Source organism: Zingiber officinale, chromosome 6A (assembly GCF_018446385.1).
Source record: "Zingiber officinale cultivar Zhangliang chromosome 6A, Zo_v1.1, whole genome shotgun sequence".
Taxonomy (NCBI): domain Eukaryota; kingdom Viridiplantae; phylum Streptophyta; class Magnoliopsida; order Zingiberales; family Zingiberaceae; genus Zingiber; species Zingiber officinale.
The window spans coordinates 12,455,110-12,472,966 of NC_055997.1; the positions used below are offsets into that span (position 1 = coordinate 12,455,110).

A 17,857-nucleotide genomic window follows, 5' to 3' on the forward strand; every position below is an offset into this window, starting at 1 on the left:
TCTGCTTCTTAAAAGCAAACTGTTATTTTAGATGATGAATTGGAAAGTACTAAGCATGACAAGGGGTTAATTAAAAGGTTCAAAGAAACTTATGATATTTGGATGTATTTTAAGAAAATCAATGGAGTTGATAGTATAGATAAAGCTAAATGTATTGGATGTAAAAAACAGTATAAGTGTGGGGATAAACAATATGGAGCTTCTACGTTGTGGTGCGATCTTAAAATTTGTGACAAATTAAAGTTTCATGATGTAGGACAAATGATTCTTGATCAAGATGGGAAGATGAGGTCTAAGAAAATAAATCAAAAGCTTTCACGTGAGTTACTGGCTTGTGCAATCATCAGACATGGTTTACCATTTTCATTTGTTGAGTATGATGGTATTAGAACTTGGATGAAGTTCATAAATCCTGATGTTGTTTATATTTCTAGAAATACTCTTGTTTATGATATTAACCGAATCTACTTGAAGGAGAAAGAGAAACTCAAGTATGTTTTGACTACTATTCATAATAGAGTTTGTTTAACTTTAGATTTGTGGACGGCGTGCACTAGTGAGGGTTATATTTGTTTGACTACCCATTTTGTTGATAATGACTGGAAATTGAATAGAAAAATACTTAGTTTTTCTCATATGCCCCCTCCACACTCAGGAGTTAAATTAGCTGCAAAATTGTTTGAATATTTGAAGGAATGGGGAATTGAGAAAAAAGTTTTCTCTTTGACATTGGATAATGCATCTAGTAACGATAAGATGCAAGTTTATTAGAAAGAGCAACTTTCTTTGCATGATAGTTTATTATGTGATGGTGAATTTTTTCATGTTCGTTGTTCTGCTCATATATTAAATCTCATTGCCCAAGAAGGCTTGAAAGTGGCTCCTGCAGCTTTGAATAAAATTAGAGAGTCAGTCAAGTATGTTAAAGGTTCAGAGACTAGGATGAAGAAATTTGGAGAGTGTGCACAAGCAGTTGGTAACATTGATACTAGTATTGACTTGCGATTGGATGTGTCTACTCGTTGGAACTCAACATATTTAATGCTGGATAGTGCTATCAAATATAAAAAAGCTTTTGCTTCTCTTTAATTCAATGACAAGAATTATAAATATTGTCCTTCAAGTGAAGAGTGGAAAAGAGAAGAGAAAATATGTGAGTTCCTTGAGCCATTTTATGACACTACTAATTTGATCTCTGGTTCTTCTTATCCTACATCAAATTTATATTTTATGCAAGTCTGGAAAATTGAAGTTTTGCTAAAGGAAAACTTATCGAATGAAGATGAGGTGATAAGTTGTATGTGTAAAAAAATGATGGAGAAGTTTGACAAGTATTGGACTCAATATAGCGTGGTGCTTGCATTTGGAGCTATTCTTGACCCACGAATAAAGCTTTCGATGTTGGAATTTTTTTATTCAAAGGTTGAAAATGATTCTCTTAAATGCTAAAAGAAGATGGATCTTGTGAAGAAAAAATTATATAAGCTTTTTTTACTAGTGTTCTAATACGAACAATATAAGTTCTTCACAACCACAATCTTTTACCACACATACACTTTCACAAAGTGTTGGAGGAGTTAAAGGAAAGAACAAAAGAATCTTTGATGTAAGTACTCTAATATTTTTTTCCTTGTATTCTCTGATTGATTTATAATTTTTTTTATCACTACTATTTTAATTAATGCAGGAAATGATGGCATATCAGAGCCAAACAATTACAAGTGCTGGAAAATCTCAATTGAATCTCTATTTGGAGGCGCCAAAACTTGAATTTGCTTATTATCAAGATTTGAATATTTTTGGAGCATTGGAAGAATCAAAAACATCGGTATCCAACCCTTGCACTAATGACATGTGATGTTTTAGTTATTCCTATAATTACTGTTGCATCAGAAACAACTTTTTCCATTGGTGCTTGTGTGCTTACCAAGTATAGAAGTTACACCCTTTATGAAAAAGTGCAAGCTCTTATTTGCACTCGTAATTGGTTACATGGTTATGTTATTGATAATTTTATTTATTTTAGTTATGTTTTTAACTTAGCTGATATATTATTTTATTTTTTAACTATCTTCATCCTTGTATATTTTATATGCAGATAAAGATAATGAAGATAATGCAAGTATCAAAACAACATTATCTAAGCAAGAATCAAATACTCTAGAAGAGGATATCAATGAAGAGAAAGGAGGTGGAGGATTAGAAGAAATTGATGTGGATGATGTTATTGATGAAATTTTAAAATATTGTATTATTTGTTTAGGTACATCCTTTCATAAAGTATTAGAGTTATTGAACTTTCTGTTTTAATTTTATTTTATGTTTTTAATTACTATATAATGACTACTGGTGTAGACGTGTAGTGGCAGTAGTGCTGACTTGTTATGGTGCAGTGGTGTTGTGTGTTTGGTATTTTAGTTATTGTTGTGTAATCTCTTTAAGTCTTATGTCTTAATTAGTTAATTATTTTATGTTGTAGATTTGTAGTTTTGTAAGTTGTAAATCGTAGATTAAAAATTAGAATCTAGAATTTTGGATTGGAATTTGAAGTCTTCGTTAGAATTTAGAATTTATAGACTAGACCGTTGAATATAGAATTCTGGATTATAATATTCTGAATTTGGATTTTACAGTCTTCAATTTCAGTAGTATTTGAAAAATAATGTTAACCACTACAGTTTTATAATGAAGTAAACAGTAATTGATGAGAATAATTATCATTTATTAGTGATGATTTTTTATATTGATCAATTTATGATTTATAAATTTTTTTATTTTTTTTATATGTCCGTGGGTTGATCCACCTATTTCCTAGCTTGCCTTGAATTAGGTTACGTTGAAAATTTTGTAATCCGTTGGGATGATGGTCCATTCCATCCTACTAAATGTTAAGTTTTTGATAGGTTGATCTGTCCGACCAGGGGTCGGTCCGTTTGAAAATTCTAAGCGCAGGTGACGACAGCTTCGACAGGAATGGCTGAAACCCTATCCCGCGTTGGCAAGGGGATTATTATATATGTCGTGAATTGATTGATATGACATTTTCAGCCCGGTCGATTTCTTATTACGTTTTAAGCGGACCGTCCGGTCCAATTAGGCTTTTTTTTTCTCATAACGCTGCTCATGAGGCTTGAACCGAACCAAATCTTTCTAGTAAACCGGGATTTATTTTATGAAGACCATGGAAACCTGAGAAGACACCACCTTTCTCGAATTTGTTTTTCTCGAAGTATCAAAAATAGCATTTTACTTAATATTACCCATTTCATCTACCTAATTTTTAAAATTTCAAAAACAAATAGTATGTTTTTATTATATCTCTCCTTTGTGAATTTGTTTCACGTGCAAATTTTTTCTTTAATATTTAAATGTTTCTCAACTTATTTAAAATTTTACTGTTTTCAATTTGCATAGCTGAAGTCACATTGAGGACATAAGTTCATTAAAGAGATTTTTAAAAATATATTGATATTGATTTAAATGATTTAGAGTTCTCTAAATATATTAGCTAAAAGTTTTCAAATCAAAATTTATTGATGATGTTGATTAGTAACTATTATTACCTTAGGTATTATAATTAATTTATAATAAATTTTATTAAATCTTTGCATATATAAAAATTAATTGTTATCAGTTTATATTATTATTCAGATATAAGGATATAGATATATTAAATAGATTTGCAGGAATACATTGTTTTAGGTATAAATTAATTTAGAATTATCTAGATTTATTAACTACTTTTGTCTAAAATATTGATGGATCTAAAAAATTTTAAATTATTTTAAAACTAAAATTAATATACTTATGCAAGCCTCTTAAAAAAAATAACACATGTTATATTCCTTCTGTTAATGAATCTTCTCTCACTCCATCCAAACATACGGGCCATTTTAAATTTAATGGACAATTTAGAAAAGCCATTAAACATTTAAAGAAAATTTTAAAAATTATTCTAAATATGTCTTTTAATGTTTGCCCACTTGCTACAACTCACTCAAAACAAAATAGATCGTGCACAATTTTACATGATGACAACTGCCATGCTTATTAAACCTCAAGTTTCAAACCCCAAATAGACCCTTTCAACTATGTTCAACAGTCGAACTCAGAGCAAAAGAAAAGAGTAACATTTTGGTTTCGAGTTAGTAGTTATTACAGGAGATACTTCGTTGAATACCAAAGACACATCAGAGATTGTTCGTCTGCGAACTGCCTGCTGCTGCCTCCAACACTCCGTTGCGGATCTGATCTGAGATATCTTTCACATGACCGGGCCCATGGGGTATGAAGATGGTCGTATTGTTCGATGAGTTTCCGAGCTCTTTGATGGTGTCAAAGTACTGTGTGACCATTATCAGATCCATCACCTCTTTAGCAGTGGTGCCGGATACCGTATGGGAGAAATTCAGGATGTTCTCTCTCAGGCCATCAGTTATCGCCTGGCGCTGCTTTGCCACCCCAACGCCTGCGAGGTATTTGGCCTCTGCCTCAGCTTCGGCTTTCTTCACCATGAGGACCTTTTCAGCTTCGCCTTTGTAGACACTAGCAAGTTGCATCCTCTGTGCTGCAGTTTGCAACGGCTGAGTTAGATAAAGAAGGAAAACGAGAATGTAAACAACTCCTGTCACCTTAACAACAACAGAGTAATGATAATGAGCAAATGCCCAAATTCCTTCGAGTAATCCTAAACTTCTCGAGGGCATCAAAGCTCACTCTACAACTTAAGCAAAATTCTATGTTTACTTACTCGGTTTTGGACAATCTTCTGCTCAACTTATTATTAATCAAATCGTGTGCATATAAAAGGCGATACTAACGATTCTTGTTAACAGTGCAACAACAAATTTATTATATACACGAAAACAAAAAATTGAGGTTAGATCAGATATTCATTCACCATATGCTGAGGCAAATATAAACTCAGGAAAGTTTGAGAATTTAACAAACATGTTGACGTTGCCTGTGTAACCACAAGAGAACAAATGATCTTTTAAGTCAAATAAAAGTATGCAAGTCAAATTTTCTAAAGGTGATTTATAGTTTTTTATCTGGGTGCACTATTTTCCAAAATTGACCTAGACTACTTTCTTTTTCAATAATTACCAAGTTTGCCTTCAAGTGCAAGCAGTGTAATTGTAACTGCCACTCTCGAATAGCAATATACTTGGAGTGTAATTTCTTGCATGTAGGGTAGTTTGGCATTTTCAGATAGAGAGCAATCTGTGATAGTTTCTGAAAAGTAGTAAAATGTTTATGGGAGTTTGCAGAATTGGGGAGATCTCTAGTTAATTGGAAGTAAGAAGCAATTCTGAAAATTCTATGTAGACTGTAGAAAGAGATTATCTAAAGAGTACTTCAAGATGGTTTCACCAAAAGTATCAAAAATATTTAGAACAATTCGCAAGCTAGAATTGCATATCCTCCCATATTTATTTCCACGAATGCATAAGAAAATTCTAATGGATTAGTACTACCTGCATTTATTTCATTCATAGCTCTTCGCACAGAAGAATCTGGTATAATATCAACCATAAGAATCTGCTCAATGTTAAATCCATAGCTTCCCATTACCTGACCAGAGGACATAATTGTTAATTTGAGAGTATAACATTATAAGTAGTAAGATCACTGGTAGTACGCTGTTCCAGAAGACAAAATTACCAACCAAATAGTTTTAAAACTTAAGGACCAGCCTAGAAGAGTGTAGGGATGTAAATGAACCAAACGGTTCGCGAGCTATTCGGAGCTCGAATCGGTAAAAAGCTCGTTCGAGTTAGTTCGTTTATTTTATCGAACCGAGCTCGAGCTCGATTTCGAGCTCGACAGTTTTATCGAGCTGAACTCGAGCTTAAGGATATTCGGCTCATGAGCTCGCAAACATGTTCGTTTATAGGCTCGCGAGCTAAAAAAACGAGCCTTAAAACGAGCCTTTAACCGAGCCAAAAAACGAGTTCTAAAACGAGCCAAAAAAACGAACTCTAAAACAAGCCTTAAAATGAGCTTTAAAATGAGCTTTAAAATGAGCCAAAAAACGAGCTCTAAACGAGCCCGAAAATGAGCCCGAGCTCGCTTAACGAGTTAGGCTCGTTAACTTTGATAATAAAACTAATAACGGGCCGAGCTCGAACTGTTCGCAAGCTTGATAATTCTAAAACGAGCCGAGCTCGAGCTTTGTGATAAAAGCTCGATTCGAGCTCGAGCCGAGCTCGAGCCCGAATATTGTTGGTGCAATATCCCTCAGGTCAAGGTTGACCTGGGTGACCAAGCTGAGTCTTGGTTTGAGTTTAGATGTTTGACAATAAGAAATTGATTGAAGAAGAGTCAAGTAGGTCAAGGTTGACCGGATACTTGACAGGGAAGTCCTGGTGAGTGAAGCCAGGCAGAAGGAAAACCCTAGTGAGTGAAGCTAGGTGAAAGTCCTAGTGAGTGAAGCTAGGTGAAAGTCCTGGTGAGTGAAACCAGGTGAAAACCCTAGTGAGTGAAGCTAGGTGAAAGTCCTGGTGAGTGAAACCAGGTGAAAATCCTAGTGAGTGAAGCTAGGTGAAAGTCCTGGTGAGTGAAACCAGGTGAAAATCCTAGTGAGTGAAGCTAGGTGAAAGTCCTGTTGAGTGAAGCCAGGCAGAAGGAAAATCCTAGTGAGTGAAGCTAGGTGAAAGTCCCGTGAGTGAAGCCGGTGAAAGCCCTAGTGAGTGAAGCTGAGATGGAAAACCCTAGTGAGTGAAGCTAGGTGAAAGTCCCGTGAGTGAAGCCGTGCAGGGAAAATCCAGATGGATCGAGGATGATCGGACATCCGGTGTTGGGAAGTCCAAGTAGGTCGAGGGAGTGACCAGATACTTGGCATGAATAGAAAAGTCTAAGTGGGTCAAAGGGATTGACCGGACACTTGGTGGGAAGTCCTAGCAGTCAAAGGAGTGACCAGATGCTAGGCATGATGTACCAACAGTCGAAGGTTGACCGGATGTTGGTTTGAGAGGCTTGGAACTTGGTTTGGGCAAAACCAAGTGTTGGATCGATCGATGGATCGATCCAGAGCTGGATCGATCGGTGGATCGATCCGACTTCTCCAACAGAGAGCCTCCGGATCGATCCGTGGATCGATTCAGATGTTCCAATCGATCGGTGGATCGATTGGGACGCCGCGCGATAAGCGCCGGATCGATCCGTGGATCGATCCAGCGCTTATCGTGGAGCGCCCGGATCGATCCGTGGATCGATCCAAAGCCTCCCCGATCGATTGGGAACATTCGAATCGATCGGGATCCGACCGTTGGCGTCGATAAAGGCCGCAGGCGTTCATTTCCTTCGGCATATCTTCACGGTTTCATCTCAGATCTTCGCCAGCTCCTCCACAGCACTTTCAAAGCTCGTGATCGCCAGTTCTTGAAGGTTCTTGGAAGCTCTCCGAGTCAAGAGGCGGATCAAAGGCAAGAAGAGAAGCTAGGGTTAGGGTTTTCTGCATTCATTGTAAGCTTTGTGCTTGTATTTTGTTTCCCTTTCCTTCTTCTTGTACCGAGAGTCTTGTAGGGCTTCTCCGCCCTCGGTAGTTACCGAAAAGGAGTGTTTCATAGTGGAGGGTGCGTGCGTGGTGTGGATCCTTGGATTAGTCACCTCCTTTGGAGGTGGATACCAAGTAAAATCCTAGTGTTAGCGTGGGTGTATTTGTTTCTGTATTTTCCGCTGCATATTCTTGAAGAAACAATCAACGCCAAGCAACGCCGAGCAACGCCAAGCACCGAGCGAACGCGACGAGCTATTCACCCCCCCCTCTAGCTACTTTTGGTCCTAACAAATATAACTTAAACGAGCCGAGCTCGAGCTTAATACTGTTCGGCTCGGTTCGGCTCATTTACATCCCTAGAAGAGTGGAAGACAATTCTCATGAAAATGAAGTATCCAATGTAAAGTGGTATCTTCAAATCAAGTTCTAAAAAGGTTTCATGTTGATAGTGCAAGCATATCGAATAATTTTTTATGCAGATATTTGGTCAAAATGCAAAAACAAATAAAAGAAGAGGAAATTTTTTTTCACTAGTTTCAGAAATGAAGTTACTGAAGTAAGTACCAGCAAGTTGTTTATCACTTGGAATGAGAATAGAAGAAAGGAAATGTAAGATAAAAAACAACTTGTATTGTAATCACTAATACATAAGGCAGATAGATAGAAGTTTACATAGTCCAATAAACACCAATAAAAGCATAAAATGGATAAAAGAAAAAACAAACACCTCATGACGAAATCAGAGCTCCTAAAGGAAAATTGTTATGCAAGACGAGAATGAACATAGAACATCATGTTAAAGATCTACCAATTACCAAATATATGCTAACGTACTAAGGGCAAACCACATGATCACATATGTCAATACAAGTAGAAGTCTTACCTTTTCTAGCTCCTCAAGGACTGCTTTTGCCACATCACCTTTTTGCTCAAAGAGTTCATCAAGAGTCATTCTAGGAACATGTGCTCGGACCACTATGGTATTAAACAGAAAAGACATGACATGTAAAAAACAAGAAAGTACGCAACCTTAAATCTATATAATTAAGAGACTTGAATCACCATCAAAAACATAAGCTTGGATCTGCTCTTCTGGATTTTGTAACTCGTAGAAAGCATCATCAGCATTTTCTTTAACAATGCGATACTGAATTGAACAAACTAATTGTACAAACACATTATCCTGTTGAAAAATACAGCGAGTTAGCGATTCAAGAAATCTAACTCAAGAACCTTATGAATAAATCATATAAAAATAACAATGAGAAAATAAAATTTTAAGATGAGAGAATAGGCTCACTTTGAATTTATATTCAGCATAGCCAGTTTCTTATGAAAAGGCCAACATACTCAAGAAGAAAATCATTATATGCTCCAGATATTGTGCAAGACTACCAGCATAAGGAAAACAAGCACAGGAAGGTTAGAGAATTAATGGGGAGGCAAGAGGAAACAATTTATATGAGCTATCAAGTGTAGTCAAAAGACTTGCTCTAAGAATGTTGGACAAGTGACGCCCTATTTGAGTCCACTTGTTCAGTTGTGGACCAATAAAAAAAGGTTTATGAGCTTAGATGTGTTAAGTTACTATTATGTTGAGTTTAAGAATTTTGGGTTGAGCCTCACAAGTTAATGAATTATTCATCTAGGCACATCGTGACAATTGGTATTAAAGCAGCGGGCGGGCCTAGGATGAGATGTCAGAAAGGGCTATCTAGTGTAGTCATCGTTTGGCCTTCCATGCTGCTACTAACAATGATTTGGGGCTATTAGTTGGACTTTCGTTCTTGAACGAGATGTCAATCCGGGGGTGGATATTGTAACCCTCGGTTTAATCGTAGTGAGTTGTGAACTAATAAAAAGCAAGAGAGAATGTGATACCTTAGTTTAATCTCACTCACATGGTGAGTTGTGAACTAATAAAGAGGTTTTATAAGTTTAAGCAACTGAGATCATTAGTTAGACCTAACAAGTTAATAGATCAATTCTCACATCTAATTAGAGGATTTATGAAGTGTAACATTAAATTAAGACCATACTAATTGTATCCTTTCTAAAAATTGATTAAAATCTACATCAATGCTCCCTTTCATTCTCTTTAAATAAATTGTTGTCCTTGGAGCTGAAGAAATCAAAGTATTCATGCGAAAGTTATGAAAAAAAAATTAAGAGGACTATACTTCTCGATGAAAAATGATCCCTCTTTATTTGCATGTTACTCAGTTTGGTATAGCATGAAATTGGCTTCTTCATCAGATGCGTAGTCATATAGCATCAAATGACGAGAAAACAATACCATCCCTGTATCTTGGCCCTAGCAAAGAAAATGATTCAACTTCTGGTGGCAATTGAAACAACCTCAATATGACATCGATCGCTTCGTATGAACATGCCAATACAACATCTGCCTCTGTTCTTCCCTCAGAACAAGATTTCGCGCATTAAAGATAAAATCACTACCGAGAATTGACAGATTAAACGGAATTAGGTGATGGAGAGACATGAAGATTTTTCTGATCATCAATAACTCTTATTTCGATCCAATCACGCTATAAATAACTCGTGATTGATTAGCATTTAGACCGAACCTTTATTCCGTACAAATTTAAACAGCGGAGATGGGGATCCTTAATTAACAAAGGGATAGATTGCAATTGAAAGGGAAAAATTAAGGGATTTAGGATGTCGGACCTTGGTCTTGGTCTCGACGCGCACATCCAGGGAGGAGACGCGGGTGGATAGGGTGCCGGCGAGGAACTCTCCAGCGAAGGGGTTGAAGAAGTGGAGGCCGGGGCCGGAGATTCGGAGGAATTTCCCCCACTGCTCCACGATCCCGACGCTCGCCTGGTCAATACAAGCGCAGAACAAGAACGAAGCAGTCATCGTCCTTCTTCCCCTTCCTCTCCGTTGAAACGCACAGAGAGAAAATGAAAATAAAAATAGAAGAATTCGGATTCGGATCTGGATGTGGATATGGATCCGCCCCAAAATGGAGGTAATTTCGTGACTTAAATCGTTCATTTGTTTCGCCGCGGTGAGGCGAAGCTGATGCGGTGGAAGGCGAATCGACAGCTTCCCGGCCGCCGCTGCCGCTGCCTTTCTTTTTCCTCCTCTCCCTCTCCCTCTCCCTCATCGTCATGGACTCAGGCGATACGGTCCGCCGCCGCCCTGGGCCGCCCCCGCCGGGCCCTGGCTTTGTACGCCGACATGCCGCGCTCCGGCTACTGCCCCGACCCCTTCGCCGCCGCCGTCGCCCTCAAGGCTTGCGCGCGAATCGCCTCCAAACTCATTGCCGCCTCCATCCACTGCCAACTACACAAGCTCGGCTTCCACTCCCACGTCTACCCTCAGACCGCTCTCGCCGACTTCTACTCTAAGTTCGAAGGAATGGAAGCCGCGCGGAAGCTGTTCGATGAAATTCCGGTGAAAAATGTCGTCTCGTGGAACTCGATCCTTTCGATGTACTTGAGAGCAGGGGAACTAGAGCTCGCTCGGAGAACGTTCCACGAAATGCCTGTTAGAGATGTTGTGTCATGGAACTCGATCATATCAGGATACGCCAAAGCTGGGGACATGGACACTGCTGCAGAATTGTTCGACCGAATGCCTGAGAGGAATTCTGCATCTTGGAATGGGATGATCAGTGGATACATTAACCGAGGAGATATGGGGATGGCACGGGAGTTCTTCGATGAAATGCCTATTAGGAACAATGTTTCATGGATTGCAATGATATCCGGATACACAAAGTGTGGTGACGTTGTATCTGCCAGGAATATATTTAATCAGATCGAAAAGAAGGATCTTTACATATGGAATGCGATGATTGCTTGCTATGCACAGAACGGATGCCCCACAGAGGCCATTCAGTCATTCAACAGGATGAGGAAGCTCGATTCAGGTGTCGAACTGGATGAGATGACTTTTTCGAGCGTTATATCATCCTGTTCACAGTTGGGGAACTTGAGGTTTGGATTGTGGATTGAGCAGTATATGCACCTGCTAGGAATTGAATTGGACGATCACTTGAGAACTGCTTTTATTGATTTATACTCAAAATGTGGCCGCTTGGAGAAATCCTTTGAGCTGTTTGCAGAATTGAGGAAGAGGGATATAGTGTCTTATAGTGCAATGATTATGGGCTGTGGCATCAACGGGAGATCTAATGATGCGGTTGAATTGTTTCAGAGGATGTTAGGTGAAAAAATTCTGCCTAATTCAGTGACTTTTATTGGGCTTCTTTCGGCATATAACCATGCTGGTTTGGTTGAGGAAGGCTACAGGTGTTTCGCCTCCATGTCCAAAAAATATAAAATTGCACCAATGGTAGATCACTATGCAATCATAGTGGACCTTCTTGGTCGTAAGGGTAGGTTGGATGAAGCATACCGATTGATCAGAAAAATGCCGATGCAACCTCATGTCGGCATTTGGGGAGCCTTGCTTATGGCTTCTAGGCTTCATGGCAACATAGAACTTGGAGAGATTGCTGCAAGGAATTGCTTTAAGATGGAGCCTAAAGAGATTGGATACTATATTCTTTTAGCCCGTCTCTATACTGAAGTTGGGAAAATCAGCAAGGCTGAGAAAGTGAGGAAGATGGTAGAAGAAAAAGGATTATCTAAGACACCAGGATGTAGCTGGGTAGAATGAACTGCAAACCAGGAACAACTGATTCAGGGGGCTCATGTGACAGCTACAAATTACCGTGATCTCGTTTAAACATTCTTTAGTCATAAAATGCATAGTTTGTGAAGTTCCTTATTGCTAACATTAGCAGTTCTCTGCAAAGGATTGCTTTTGAGAGCAAATAATGATTTACTTTTGCATTCCATGGAGGAATTGCGAACAGAGCGTGCATCTCGGGTTGTTATGACAGTGTTGTTTACATAGATAACTGACCCAAAATCTTTCGCAGGCACGAAGAATGGTAGCATACAAGTTTTTTATGATCTAGTTTTGTGGTGGTGACCAATTCTTTTAAACGATTCCTGCAAATTTCGCGCCAACACTCAAGCAATCAGTCTCTTATGGGTAAGGTAAATCCTTTCTGACATTTAAGTGGCAACCATTGGTTAAAATAGTGTTCTTTCTTTCTTCTTTTCAGAGAAATATCAGGCTGCATATTCAATTGGAAAAGCCTAGTGACAAAAATCGTTTACCTGTAATAACTTATTCCAACTTGAATAAAGAAGCATGAATTCTTCTTCTTTAGTTTTGTGCCAATATTAGCAAAAATTCTCGATATGAATTATGCCAGATTCAAGTTTGAACTGGTCTTAAATAGCTGCAGCAGATTCAATTGGAGAGAGGCCAAATCAGATGAATAAATTGTTGCCAATAACCAATCAATCGAGGTAGTAGTCTCGCATATATGAAAAATTCAGACTTTGAACTCCAAGTTATGGTTGTTTTATGTTTTGTCTGAAACTAGAAAATGATTTAATATTAGCATTGTGATTCATATAAGCTTTGGAGGATCTGGTTCAGATGGATACTTTCGTCAAGGAAGATATAGATCTTACAAGTTTTAGTTTACTTGGATGGATAGTTAGGAGGGGGAAGGAGAGGAGAAGGAAAAGCAATACAGAAATTATATCTATGCTTCCTCTTCTGAGGGAATCTTTATTATAACTTCAGATTTTAAGTTGTGATCTCATCAACTTAATGTTAGATCTTCAATATCCAAATTGCTCAAAAAAAAATTTGTTTAAGTGTTATTGTATCCTTAATAACATTTTGAGATGAGAAATTTTGGTCATATATAATATGTATGTGTTTACTTATGGTAATTAAGCCTTGTCTTGTTCTTTTAGGTATCAACACCATGAACAAGAAAAACACATGGGAACCATCATTGTGATTTTGGTTGTAAACCATTATGGATTAGGTCCGACTTAATTTATAAAGTTATATATTTTTATATTAATTATTGTTAATATTTTTTATTGAATTTTATATTATTAATACTTTTTTGGGCTCACGGGCCTGACCGAAGTCAGCATATAGGCACGTGCTCATGTGTCTCAACTCGAGCTAAACAAGACAAACTTGAGTCTATGGACACCCTATTTTAATTTAGGAAGTATTTATCCTTAATTTTGCTATTAGAAAAGTGACACTTTAACTCTCTAATTAACTCCTAGGATGCGTTTAAGTTATCATGTATAATATTAGTTATATGATTATCAGGTAATCACATAATCATGGAAATAAAATATAATCAAATATTGTTTGATTCAACTTAGGTAATATAAAAAAAAAATTTATTTGAAAGTTTTAATGAATAACATAATTTAATATTTTACTGTATTATCCTTACAAAATCAACTATACATATTACTTTTTTTTCATTTTTTAAATGGTTTTTAAATTTTTTTTACATTTTTTTTTTACTTTTTTATGTTTTTTTACTTTTTTTTTTAAAAAATTATTTTTTAAAAAAATTTTATGTTATTTTATTTTATTTTTTTTACGTATTTTATTTTTTCTGTTTTTTAATTTTTTTCAATGTTTTTTTTATGTTTTAAACATTTTTTATATTTTTTTTATGTTTTTTTTTTTTAAAGTTTTTTTTCTTTTTCTCTTACCGGAGGATATTTTTGGTAAAAAAAATTCGTTGACTTCGAAATAAAAAAAAATCTCAGTTTTATGAGATTTTCCAATTCTAGATTACATCCTCTTTTGCTAACATGTTAGACATGTAATATTACTCGAGAATCATCAATTACTTAAATCAAATAGAATTTTCGTCGCATGGTTTTGTTTTATAATTTTTTTTAAAAAAATAATTTTTAATTTAACTTCTAATGAGAAATCACGGAAAGAAAATAGTTAATTATTCATCTCATTAAAAAAAAATTGGGTAAAAATTAAAAGGGCATATCAAATTTTACAAATCATGAAAGGATGCATTTAAAAAAAATCAAATGGATATTCGTTCCATTATTTTATTTCAAAACACCTCTCGACCCAACGTTATTGTTTCTATATAGCAATTATTGAGTATTTTTTATATCGTATAAAGCTATCCATAGCTAATGACGTAGTCAAGATTTACAACTAAGGGGGTGAATTCAATAAATAAAAAAAACTAATATAAAATAAAATATTTAGCCATGATTCTAGTTAAAATAATGATTCGTTGATCCTCATAATTTATCTATGACTCAAAGTCAGAATCATTTGTGATCTCAAATTCTCACTTACTTATAATATTTAGTATTATTATATGATCCTATCCGAATCGCCGAACCAAAGGACACTGGGCACGTGGCGCACTCCTAGTCGAGGGTGTAGGCCTCCGTCTGGTCGCATGAATCTCCGGCGAACCTGCACAGAAGTCGGACCGGGAAGGGGTTCCCGGCGGCGACCCTTCGACGCTCAAGTCAGGTAAACGAGTGGTGGAAAAAGTGGCTCCGAAGCTTGTAGAATGCGTACCTCCGGAGAAATCTGCGACTCTTTATATAGAGCGGTGAAAGAGCCTCTACACGCCTACCGAGGCACGTACGTGTCTGCAGCCCATACCTCGGTATGTACTTGTCAGAAAGTTTACCTGACGCCATACTGCAACAGTCCCCTCGCGCCTTCGATGAGACAACAAGACACTCTGTTGTCAGACTAGGAGTATGACTTAGCCATATGACTTGACGGCTGTCAGAAGAGGTTCTTGTTCTCCTTTACCCACCGCCGGCCGGGACGTACGTCCGGCTGGCTGGACGGAGACCATCGCCCGGACGACCTTCATCCCCTGCGCCGTCCGGCCGGCACACCCCTCACGTCTCGCCTGTCGCTTGCGTTGAAATGCTGGGGAGACGTCCGGGCGAGTGCCTTCCGCTCGGCTCTTAGACATTGTTTCATTGAGCGTCGGAACCCCAACTTTAGTCGGGGCGCCTATTCTGTTCACCGGTTGGTCTGCCTATCCGGTCGGCCACTTGGCATTTTGCTTCCAGCGTGGCAGGGACCTCTCAGAATGGGGGTCCCCCGTTCTAACCGCCGGATCACTTGCCTCCCCCTCGAGTCTAGTCGAAGGAGGCGAAGTCCGACTGACTGGACTGCCGATCTGATCGAGCAATGATCACTGCATTAGGCCGCTCGGCCAGGCATGGGGATATTCATCCGTTCGGCAGTATCTTGTTCATGCCTTGTGTTTTCTTGGAATCCATGCCCGATGTTCTCCCCTACTACCCATCACGTGCGCTGCGCACGGTAAGGGGAGCTCATTAACTGCGGCCAATATCCTGCTGACACGTGGCGATCATGCGTTTGTCAGCGTATGACGATGGCGTCACTTCCGATAGGACAACCGCCGTTTGAAATGAATGGCTGGATGATGACCTCGTTATCAACGACCTGGATCGGACGGTGGAGGTTGCGCCCGGGCGGCGATATAAAGCCCACGACTTCGTTTCCGCCGCATTGTTGCTTCATCCTCCTCCGGCGCTCCTCTGCCCGTTTTTTTTTTCCCGGCGACCTCGCCCCTCAACTCTTCGGCAACCCCAGGCCCCCGTCGATCATCTTTCTTGCTCGTAAGACCCTCTTTCTCGTTCCCAACGTTTTCTTCTTGTTGTTAATCGTTTCCTTCAGTCGGTTTTCCTCCATTCTTTGCTTGAACCTTCCCCTTTTGTCCCGCATTCCTGTCTTTCGATCATGACTAGTACTTCGCAGTCAACCGGCGGTGCTCCGGGTCTTTGGTATTCGACCATGGAAAGCCGGTTCGACGAGGAGGACGCCTTGCGCCTCACTCGAACCTATGACCTGCCAACCGACCACCAAATAGTGTTAACCACACCAGCCGATCGACCTCATGAACCGCCGCCCGGCACCGTCCTTTTCTTCCGAGACCAATTTCTGGCCGGACTGCGTTTTCCACCCCACCAGTTTTTCTTACAAGTTTGCAATTATTTTCGCATTCCGCTCGGCCAGGTAGTTCCCAACTCTATTAGGCTGCTGAGCGGAGTGATAGTTTTGTTCAAACTGAACGACATCCCCTTAGACCCAAAAATTTTCCACTACTTCTACTATCCCAAGCAGGCCGAGTGGGGTACTTTTGTTTTTCAATCTAGGATAGGTTTCGTCCTCTTCGATAGCATGCCGAGCTCCAACAAACATTGGAAGGAGCATTTCTTCTATATACGTTTTCCCGAGCGACCAACTTTTCGCACCAAGTGGCAGACGGCAATGCCAGCGCAACCGGAGCTCGGCAAATTTAGAGGCGACGCAGCCTACCTTCATGCAGCCGAACGGCTAGTTGGCCAGCGCTATCATATTGACAAGCTACTCCTCCCGGGAGTAATGCGCATATTCGGTTTGTCCTCTACCACAGCCGATCTGCCCTGCAGTATGAGTAAGTTCCCTTATCTTCCCGTTTGTTTTGTTCTAACTGATTTATTTCTTGCTTCTGCAGCTGAAGTCATGTGGCGCGCCAAGGCGACTGAGAAGCTCAAATTGAAAGCCGCTCAGATTGAGGCGGTGACGGACGAAGAGGTTACCGAGCGGGGCCTTGGTCTAGCTGATCCGACCGGCGAAGCAAGTGAGGGGACTCATAACGCCCCTGAAGCCGTAGCAGCTACTACCTCCCACGAGGAGGCAGCGGGCGACACAGAACCTCATACCCAAGCCGAGGTGGAGGGTCGTTCGGCCGACGATGTTCCGCTAGTCACTCGGAAGCGCCGCCGACCGGAATCTGCGTTTGCCTCCACTCCACTTGATGAGCCACCGCCCGAGCGGGGCGCGGATGCTCCGATGTTGTCCGGGACTGTTTCCCTCGAGAGTACTCCGACCCCACATGGCTCTCCGAGGGCCAGCTCTGAGGTGCCGCCATCCAGCCCTTCTAGAACTCTGCGCCGTATCAGGCGTTTGGGCGAGCTTCCCTCCTCGTCCACCGGTAAGGCCGATGCCTCTCAGAGCGAGCCGAGCGGCTCGAATTTAATTAAGACCGTTCTGCGCCTCCCCTCAGAGGCATACATGGCTGTTGCTGATCGGCCAGTGGTTCCCGAGCAGCAGATCACCTTGACGGGCCCTCTTGCAAAAGCTTGGGAGGACGCTCGGCGCCGCATAAAAGCGATGACTCCCGGGCAACTTGGCGACAGCAACCTCCAACAGGCCACCGGGGTATGCTCTGCCTCTGTATTCGTGTAATTGAGTTAAGTTGTTAACCTATTCACCTTTGCTCGTAGAACTGGGTGGAGCAGATTGCCATTAGCAATCGGTTGGCCGAGCTGGAGGATGAACTGAGAAAACTTAAAGCCGCTGGGGACAACCAACAATCGACGGCCGCTCTGGAGAAGGCCAAAAAGTCACTGGAAGCCAAACGGAAAAGGGCTTCCGATCTGGCGAGTAAGGTCGTTCGGCTTG

The 17,857-nt window shown here is 39.8% G+C and overlaps 2 protein-coding genes across 2 annotated transcripts; one reads left to right on the forward strand and one right to left on the reverse strand.

The window, feature by feature from the left end:
* Positions 1 to 3,930: 3,930 nt before the first annotated feature.
* Positions 3,931 to 10,434, reverse strand: LOC121995842 (hypersensitive-induced response protein 4-like). The gene is made up of 5 exons (XM_042549617.1): positions 10,193 to 10,434; positions 8,564 to 8,684; positions 8,385 to 8,476; positions 5,478 to 5,574; positions 3,931 to 4,567 (listed from the first exon to the last, which is right to left on the reverse strand). Exons 1-5 carry the CDS (start codon positions 10,382 to 10,384, stop codon positions 4,191 to 4,193), a joined length of 879 nt encoding a protein of 292 aa, XP_042405551.1. The 5' UTR covers positions 10,385 to 10,434; the 3' UTR covers positions 3,931 to 4,190.
* Positions 10,435 to 10,535: 101 nt separating this feature from the next.
* LOC121995843 (pentatricopeptide repeat-containing protein At4g22760-like) lies at positions 10,536 to 12,715 on the forward strand. Its single transcript, XM_042549618.1, has 2 exons — positions 10,536 to 12,535; positions 12,609 to 12,715. The coding sequence occupies exon 1, from the start codon at positions 10,550 to 10,552 to the stop codon at positions 12,152 to 12,154; it is 1,605 nt and encodes a 534-aa protein (XP_042405552.1). The 5' UTR covers positions 10,536 to 10,549; the 3' UTR covers positions 12,155 to 12,535; positions 12,609 to 12,715.
* Positions 12,716 to 17,857: the final 5,142 nt, after the last annotated feature.

Coding starts and splice junctions, on each gene's coding strand:
- LOC121995842 (XM_042549617.1), bottom strand. CDS start 10,384: ATGACTGCTTCGTTCTTGTTCTGCGCTTGTATTGACCAGGCGAGCGTC. Junction 8,685..10,192: donor GCGTCGAGACCAAGACCAAG/GTCCGACATCCT, acceptor ATTTTTCAACAG/GATAATGTGTTTGTACAATT. Junction 5,575..8,384: donor TCCTTGAGGAGCTAGAAAAG/GTAAGACTTCTA, acceptor TCCTCTGGTCAG/GTAATGGGAAGCTATGGATT.
- LOC121995843 (XM_042549618.1), top strand. CDS start 10,550: ATGCGGTGGAAGGCGAATCGACAGCTTCCCGGCCGCCGCTGCCGCTGC.